Genomic DNA, 8,904 nt, shown 5'->3' with positions numbered 1-8,904 from the left:
GGTGAAGTGGGAATATGTGACGGATACTAGAAGATGCGTAGTAGAGGTATTGATATCGACCGACGGCGCTATGTCGGAGACGCTCGAAGGTGAAGACGGCCGAGACGTAAACGATGGCCTGCAACAAGCTTTCTTTTTTGTATGATACTGGGAAGGTGTTAGAGCCTGTTGGGAACCATGGACACCCGCTCCTCGAGCCCGGCAGCAGCGATTTGAGTGACTGGATGGCGAGATTGTGAAAGGAGCGAAAGATGAGGTGGAGCTTCGCAGGAGCTAGAACCCAAGCTCTAGAGCTCAAGCAGCAGGAAGTGGGATGTAGGATGTAGTAGGTAAATATGTGATAATGAATGAGGCAAGGACGGTCGGTGAGCAAAGAGAAACGGCCGACTCAATTATGACTTACCAGCAAAATGCTGTCGAGTGGCGTTGAATCAGATGCGGGTGGTGCCAGCCAAGAAACAAGACGAATCGAATTGATTTGTGAATGAATGACGACGAGCACAAGCCCCCTATTTTGTTTTTCCCAGCCTAGCGATTGCTTGATTGGGAGAGACACAGAGGCAAGCCCTTGACGGCGATCAACGAACAGACACAGACGACGGACAAGGAGCGCGGTGCCAGTTGCAGTGACTGTGGCGGTGGGTCGTGTCACGGCCCCAATAAGACGACACGAGCAACAAGATGCAGCGTGGAATCACCAACAGGTCAGAACAAGGCCCTTTCTCTCGTGACTGAAGAGGGTACAAGAGCAAGACGACTTGAAAAGAGCGTGACCGTCTTAATACTCTCTCTGCCTGGACCGTTCTCTACGGTACCGGTACTTTAACTAATACAGTAACTACGGGAAGTGGACATGGGCATTCGCATTCGCATTCGAGTCGAGGAGGACGAGGAGGAGAGCGAGGACGGAAAATGAACAGGTCGCATGGGTACGTAAGAGCAGGTACCGCCAGGCCAGACCTTTCCAAGTTTTGGCGCAGGGGCACCCAGCACCTTTGTGGTCTAGCGGCGGCGCTAGCCCCAAAGAAAAGGCGGCCGAGCGGTGTGTGGGCGGGCACTATGGCACTATGGCACTATGCATCGCACCCCTGGCTGCAGCTTTGCTCGTGCTTGTTACCTGTTCGGGCGAGCATCGCCTATAAAACACACTGGCCATTGGCCAGTCTGCTGCTGCAGCTCTGGTCCAGCGGGGCCAGTCTAACGGCCCCCAGCAGATACGTACAAGCTCGAGGCTGGCGTGTCTTTCCCCCAGGCGAGCCAGGCTAGCCATATCTTAGGCCTATCTGAAGGACATTTAGGGGGCGACCCATCGCGCGTGTTCAACATACTACTATGCAGTATTCAGTGCAGTCATGTACAAGTACGCTTTCTGCGCTACCCCAATCTCGAACGGACGACATTGATATCCTTGATTTTATTCCCCCCTCAGACAACAATGCGGGCAATCCAAGCGGGGAAAACAGGTTGCGCCAGGGAGCATGTTGCCCGCCATGTCATCGGTGGCCGAAGATAAGACCCAAAGACCCATTCAGGAGCGATTGAGTGGTGACGGCCGCCCCTCGCACGAGAGTCAATAGCGGGCCTTCGCAGGCCTCCCTGGCCCAGGTGGTGCGGTTGTGCCCTGCAATGTCAATGTATGGATTGTGGCCAGCCAAAAGGCGGCATTGGCGTCGATACTGGCATAGTGGCGCAATTAAGTAATGCGCTTTCGTCTCTACTAGGGGTAGGTACACAGTCTCCAGTGTGTCGTCTTGTTCCCTGCTCTCGCCTGCCACCTCGGGGCCTGCACTGCGAATGTCGATGAACAACCACGTCACAGATGGACGGACGGACGAGCGATGGGCTCTTGAAGCAATCTAATCTGGCAAGGCGCCCCGGCCCCGCCCCAATGGAGAAGAAGATTGTTGAAATCTCGCTTTGGTTTGGGATTCTGGGGGGCCTTTTGCCGGGTAAAACACCCACCATTTTCTGCATGCGCCAGTCCCAGCCCCAGCCCCAGCCCCAGCCAAAGGCAGGCCAGTCCACCCAGGCAATGTGAAGAGTGAATGTGATGTGCACTCTCCCCTGCCATCAGAATATCAGAATACGCGGAAGGGCCAAGCGATTCCACTCCTGTCGCGCGCAGAGAAGAGACAGCAAGGAAAACATTCGTCTCGAAATGTCGCTCTCGCTCTTCACAGGTCCACTGATATTCGGCACAATAGAAGACGATACACATCGTAATACGGTAATATTGGTGGTTGACGTCCCGCAACCAGGAGCACTCTTCTAGATGCGCACGATCAGCATAGTCGTCGCCTTGCCACCTGCCAGCAGGCCCCCGACTAACTAATGCAGGTCCATTCAGCTATGCAAACCAAACCAACAGCGAATAAAAGTTGTGCTTGAGCTTGCCTCCCCGAAACTGATAGGACAGGCTGATAATAATAATTGAGAAGCGACGGGGGCCACTTCCGTCGCCCCTTCCACTTTTCCCCCCTTCCAATTGACTGGGACTGAAACTAGAAGCAGCTGGCAGGTAACCTAAACTTGACTTGCTCCTTCCCGTATTGTGGTACGTTGCTCTAGACTGCTGCTCGTACATATGCTGGGACGCGACAGGCGCCTGCCCCGATCAATGATATTGTACCGCATCACCATCGCATCGCATCGGTGCGGTGTGGTGCAACCTTCTTGAAAGGCCCGAATTGGTACAGTACTGTACAGTCAATACTCTGGCCAGCTTCAATGGAAAAGGGACTTTCGAAGAACAATGCAGGAAATCGTCCGACATAATCGGCGCGCATCCCCGTCGTTCCCAGAAGAAGACACAGGATAGGGTACCTAGGTATGTCATGCAGCAGAGGAAAGAGCCATCATCGTCAGAGAACCAAAAGGAGGCAACCGCGCTGAAGTGTCGTCTTCCTGTTTCTCGTCTTTCGTACCTGCCCGCACTCCAGATCCGCATATAGGAAGGTGCCCTGCTCTGTTCTCTTGCCTGGGCCGGTCTCAGAACTGCGCTGAATAGATGAGGGCTATCGCTTAGCATGGCTTTTATGCGCGGCCGCAATTGATGTCATCAGGCTATATAACATGGCTTAATTCAGACCACGATTGCGACCGGGCGCAAGTTGATCTTACTGCGTAGTATTCTGCTCATGCTAATGGAATATCCCGTCGGGCTCCAGGGTTGGCATCTCTTTCACACAGCATGTGTTGCATGGTACATAGCTGTGTAAGTTTGCATGCGACGTGGATCTCTCCGTCCCTCCCTCCCTTTCATTTTCCTCAACCGAAGATCTGGTTCCAAGCGATTGCAGTGCCACTTGCGGTTATGTTTACCTTCGCCACAGGCGCCAACAGTCTGGACCTCAACCCACCACAACCCACTAATGGCCTGCTGCATGGCGTTAGTACCAACACACCACGTAAAGAAGCATCCATGGATGATGGCCTGTACCACCCCTCCTCCTTACGCTCCTCAGCTTCTCGGTTCAACAAGTCGCGGGGTCGCCATTGACCAGCTGGAGTGTTATCACCACCTCAGTCTATCTTTGGCCTTTCTCATTGACCTCCTGCCCTTTTGGCTGTTCCCGCCGCTCATCTCGAGCCGCCTCCCGCCCGTTGATAAGACCCTGGGGTGTCGCCTCTCCAAACTTTTCATCGCTCTCTCCGTTTCACGGAGGAGAAAGATTGACAGACAAGCAGTCTCTTTCTATCCATCTCGCTTGCTTTTCTGTCTCGTTTCTGCGCCAGAGACATGCATGAACTTCAGCTAGCAAATATGGCTGGCGCCTTGGCGCCTTGCGCCAGAAGTCCACGAATGACGAGTCATGACTTGCAGGCGCATCCCAGCGCTGCCACAGATATGCTTGTCTCCGGGAAAACGGGGTAGGTACCATGGGCTCAACCTGCCTTGTGATGAAGGAAGCGCATCTGGCGGCTTGGAACCATTGACTTTAGTGAGTCTGGAGGAGGGACAACGGACGTTTGGTCCGTTGGGCCAGGTCTCAGAATCTGGGACGCTGGGACGCTGGCGAATCATTTGAATGATATCAGCTGTGACAAGACTAATCATCAGTTGTGGGAGGTGCACAGCATATTGTGACAGCATTGGCACAAATGGGTCTCAGACTTGTGAGACGGAAAGCACCTTTAGAGGCAGGGGTTATGTCGCCTCATTTCTCGGCAGTGCCTCTTCTAGAAGTTCTCTCATCGGCAAGCACGATCGTTGACACTTTCAACGTCCTTTCCTCCAAGGGTGAAGATTCTTGACTTAAAGCTGTTGAGATGACATGAGGTGCTTTGTGAAGTCAGAAGACGGGAGAAAATGGGAACACACTCCATGTTTCTCGATAAACATGACCTAAGGAATGATCCGTCGACTCTCCTAAGATTCTTCTTCAGATTTCAACTAGGACTTCAGAGCCATTCATGCGTCAGCCAATGATGTTCTTTGCGCTAAGCTGGCTCACAGCTATCGCGCACGCTATACCGCCTCATGACTTATCACATATGACTTCTCAAGGCATTGGGCCTAACCCAGTTAATGCAGACGATAGACGCGAAGCAAACCGGTCTCTACCCCCTGGCTTCACTATCACACATCACGATGGCCACGAAGAGACGTTGTCCACACATGAGAATGGAATTGCTGGCCGGATCCTGAACAAACGAGACGGACATATATGCGGTCCTGTATGTCTCCTTTCTCGTGTTCCCACCCCTGAGTCTTGGACCTGATTGTCTTCCCTCAGGCAACAGCGCCAAATATCGGAGACTGCGCACAGGTCATTCGCGACTTTCAAAGCCCAGGCCGCCAGGCTATTGCTCATGTCGCCGCCAGGACTTGCCTGGTTCGCAAGTCCGGCAACTGCGAGGGTAAATACTGCGCGAGGCAGCATTCCGTCTCGGCGACGTATGGTTGGATCGCAGACACCTTGAATGATCCGCTCTTTGCGTATTGTGTCTGGTATGCGCAGGATGGCTATGCCTATGACTGCTATGACAAGAAGGATGACTGCTCGACTTGGGGAGTATATCTTGTTAAGGCTTGACGGATGTTGTTGATGGCAGACGCGCTTTGAAATGCCACTTTGTAACAGCATCACCTAGAAGCACTACTCATTAACTTTGTCTAGTGTCCAGTGGGTTGGCTACATTGTCATTCGATTGATTTTGGGTTCTCACTTCAGGATGCCCTCCGCTTGTACCAGATCAGCCTCCATTTGACGTGATATTAATCTCGACCCCTTTACTAAGATGCTCTTACGCCAAAAGACAACGCTCGAGAGACAACATTCGACTGTGACGAGATTTATTGTTCATAAACTTGGTCCATATATCCCATAATAGACGTGTGTAGATATATCGGCTCCTCAGCCTCGTGCAGGGGAGTCGGGTGTTTGCACAACTCCTTGAAAATCTGTTTAGCAGGTTGCTGAGGGTGTTCGAACATCTGGTCACTGGTATTATGCAGACCATGAACCTTTGGCCAATGTTACTGATCGTGAGATGACTGGTGCACTCCAGACACCAGGGAGGGGCACCCACAGTCAGATTGCTTCATAACAAATTCTCATAACTTCGTGGCGCCGAGCCAATGGCTATCTCAGCGTATGCTCCCCAACCGTGATCAAGACTATGGGCGATTATAGCGTTCTATCGTGACATCGTGACCTAACATCAGTTCTTCGGCAATCTCTCGACTCCTCTGATACCTCCTCTAATCGGGCACCCGATCCCTTTTTATCCGCCGATCGCAGATACGGTCCACCAAAGCTGGCGCCCTGCAATGCTGAAGGGTAGGGTAACGAACTGTCCTTCCAAACCACAGGCAGTCGGTACGATTATGACCAGGACGGCATCTCTTGCCAGGCGTCGACAGGCTTCTTCTGCCACAGCACTGGCTTAATCTTGCTGAGCCTGTTACTTCATCTCCAAACGCCTGCCCTCTGCATGACCTTCTCGAACTCGTCCTTCTTGACACCTTTGCCCACGCCACTGCCACCGTTCGCCTCTAGGATCATGTCGCGCAGCAATTCGTCGTCGACTTCTTCCTTCAGCACAGCGGCGACGCGCTTGAGGTGTGCCAGTGTGATTGATCCGTCGACATTGCCGCCGGTGAACAGCGCAAAGGCGTCGTTGACCTCTTGGAGGTGCGCCTCGTCGCCGTCGTCACGCGCGTGTAGTTTCAGCGCGCATATAGCCACGAATGACGGATACGTCGCGAAGCCTTCGTTGTCCGGGTCGAGGATCGATATGAACTCGTTGAGCTCGTCCTTGTCTTTCGGAGGTATGTCAAGCGCACTGCGGTAGTAGAATTAGCAATTGGGGTTCGACTCAAACAGTAGAATCTTCCAAGCTGTATGCACCAGCCGACTCGACGACACGGTAGCTGGATTGCCACGGCGGGACTGGAGGAGCGTACATCATGGCGCGGCGCACATCGTCGGTTGGTATGACGCCCTCCTTCTCTCCCTCCATGGGCTCCGAAAACAGACTGAATGCTTCCTTGATTTCCGCTTCCTCCTGGGCGGTGATGTCGTTCTCCTTGGCGAGCTTCGACTGCCTTGCCTTTGTCGGCGCGCCGGAGTCGGCACCTGCGCCGGCCTTCCGCTTCGGAGGCTATTTTCTGGGTCAGCTATTCCATCTGCCCAGTCGTGTACTTTGAAGCATCGCGAGGCCAACTTACCATCTCGGTGGGATATCAATATAGATACCGGGATGTGTGGTTTAGGGAAAGACTATCGATGATGCCGTGACGGTTGATAGTGGGGTCCAAGCCCGTGGTATGCACGGTCTCACGTGGGCGCTCAGGACCCGCAAAGCCTTTTAAAACTCGCTAGGAAAAAAATCAACTGGACGGGCTTTCGCTCCTTTCAACACTCACATCATCCGCTAATACGGATGGACTCGCAGAGGACGAAGAGAGGATACCGAGAGAAACGAGACGGTCGAGAAGATAAAGGATCTTCGTTTCATTCGATAATGTCACATTTCTATTGGTACAGACCTCGATTCTATCCTTTGCTCCCGCTTCAAAATTTGCTAGAGCTTGCCGTTGCCTATTATTTACAGAACGAGCAAGTGTGGACAGTGAAGCAAGATGAGAGCCAGTTATGCTGGCCTCCCCCTAACGGTCGATGTCGCCAGCTCCAATCCAGGAACTGTTGACTGTGCTTGTAGTGGAGACATTCTTCTGCTGCCTTTTGTGTTCATCGTGGTGAAAATGAATGGGATGACGCGAATGTCTAGACACGCCAAGCTTGAATATTCAACTTTCTACTGGCGTACGCCTCCATGATGTTCACATCGATCAATTGGACAAAAATACTGAAAGAACTTTTGTATTTGCGGTGCCACCTTGCTTCCTCAATGCCAGTCGTGATCATCTCATAGTTTTGTGACGGATGTCTCTGGTTTTCACTCAACCTAGGCCAGTCTAGATGTACTGGCTCTTGAGCCTGCTTCAACTAACTTACCTAAAGCTATTCTTCATCTCACGTAGCTTGGTCATAACGTCGTCTCCATTTGTTGCGCCCGTTGCCTTTTGAATGACTGGGTCGTCTACTCGCATGAAAGGGTTGTGCGCCTGGCAATTGCGATTAGCAAGGCACCCCTGGAGCAAGAGGGACACTGCCTACCTTCTCATCTCCAATAGTAAACTTGCCCTGCGTCTCCTTGTTGTTCTCGGCAAAGCTCTGGAGCTTCTTGATGGCCTCATTTTGAATGACAGAGATGGCAAACTTGACGTTTGACTTTGTGTACTCATGACCGGGCTACAAGCTGTCAGTTTCAGTCGGCAAGATAGGCCCCCTTGTTCCACTCACGAAGACCCGAGTATCATCTGGCAATGCTGCCAGAGTCTTGTTCAAAGCTTTGTTCATCTCCGGGCCTGTACCCTCGAAGAACTTTCCGCAGCCTTTGCTCAAGTGATTAGTCAAAACAGCCCGCAACGGATCACACAGGCAAGACGTGAGCATACCTGCATGGAAAAGGGTGTCGCCAGTGAAAACTACCCTGTCATCGCCGTCTTCCATGTACCAGCAGATGCTGTCCTGGGTATGGCAGGGAGTGTAGAGAGCCTTGACAGAGATGTCTCCGATCTTGAAGCTCTCACCATCGGCTGGAGTTTTTGTGACCGATTGTGCGTCCTTTCCTGCGATGATTGGCAAAGTGGGCTTGTTCAGGTCGCTTCGCTAGACAGGCTCAGTCAGACTGCCGCATTATCCGCAGTGAATAGATATCGACCTACCAGTTCATCGTTGCCACCAGCATGATCCCAATGACTAAGTCATGGTAAATAAGTGATCTTAGTGAGGGGTACAGGGTACTGACTGATGGGTGTTGACGATCGCTGTGAGGTTGATCTTGCCATCGCTGATCGCCTTCTTGAGCACTGGGCTGACCCTATTTTCGACCTGTGAGTATCATAATACGGTAATGAAAATTCCTAGCGTACTCTTTGGGATGCGCCGGGTCGATGATGACTGCATCCTTGCTCTTGTCGTCAACAACTAGATAGGCGTAGTTGTCACTACTGCCCACCCCTGGATAGTCGCCAGTTAGCAGATGTTCTAACGTATTTGAACGCACTCGGCTTGTACATGTTCACTTACACATGGGAATCGACTGAATATGCATGGCGCGAGTGAAGGCGAGCTATCTCATTTGTCAGCGAGAGGACGATATCAAAGATGCTCATTTGAACTCATACAGCGGTGGCTAGAGTTCCAATCTTTTGTGTGAAGAACGGTTTCCTCAGGGCAAGGCGATGCATGAATGCTTTCGTGGTTATTCCAGCTGAATATAAATAAGGATCAATCCTCTGTATGACGTTATTAATCAATAAATAGGATTGGATCCCATCGTGTCCCCCGAAGCGGCGGGAGCTTCCTCCAATGACGGCGCTCGGCAAGTCGC

The 8,904-nt window shown here is 52.1% G+C and overlaps 2 protein-coding genes across 2 annotated transcripts; both read right to left on the bottom strand.

Moving 5' to 3' along the window:
* Positions 1-5,912: 5,912 nt before the first annotated feature.
* UCRPA7_5780 (putative ef-hand superfamily ca2+-modulated protein) lies at positions 5,913-6,676 on the bottom strand (the record flags this gene model as incomplete). The annotated part of the gene is made up of 3 exons (XM_007918324.1): positions 5,913-6,288; positions 6,410-6,606; positions 6,674-6,676. 3 exons carry the CDS (start codon positions 6,674-6,676, stop codon positions 5,913-5,915), a joined length of 576 nt encoding a protein of 191 aa, XP_007916515.1.
* A 783-nt stretch (positions 6,677-7,459) lies between these two features.
* Positions 7,460-8,604, bottom strand: UCRPA7_5779 (putative hydroxyacylglutathione hydrolase protein; the record flags this gene model as incomplete). The annotated part of the gene is made up of 8 exons (XM_007918323.1): positions 7,460-7,573; positions 7,626-7,760; positions 7,812-7,903; positions 7,967-8,180; positions 8,237-8,270; positions 8,320-8,391; positions 8,444-8,531; positions 8,601-8,604. 8 exons carry the CDS (start codon positions 8,602-8,604, stop codon positions 7,460-7,462), a joined length of 753 nt encoding a protein of 250 aa, XP_007916514.1.
* Positions 8,605-8,904: the final 300 nt, after the last annotated feature.

Source organism: Phaeoacremonium minimum, assembly GCF_000392275.1.
Source record: "Phaeoacremonium minimum UCRPA7 unplaced genomic scaffold PA7_03_scaffold_435, whole genome shotgun sequence".
Classification (NCBI taxonomy): domain Eukaryota; kingdom Fungi; phylum Ascomycota; class Sordariomycetes; order Togniniales; family Togniniaceae; genus Phaeoacremonium; species Phaeoacremonium minimum.
The sequence above is the reverse complement of the archived record's forward strand: the minus strand, read 5'-3'. Positions and strand labels throughout refer to the sequence as shown.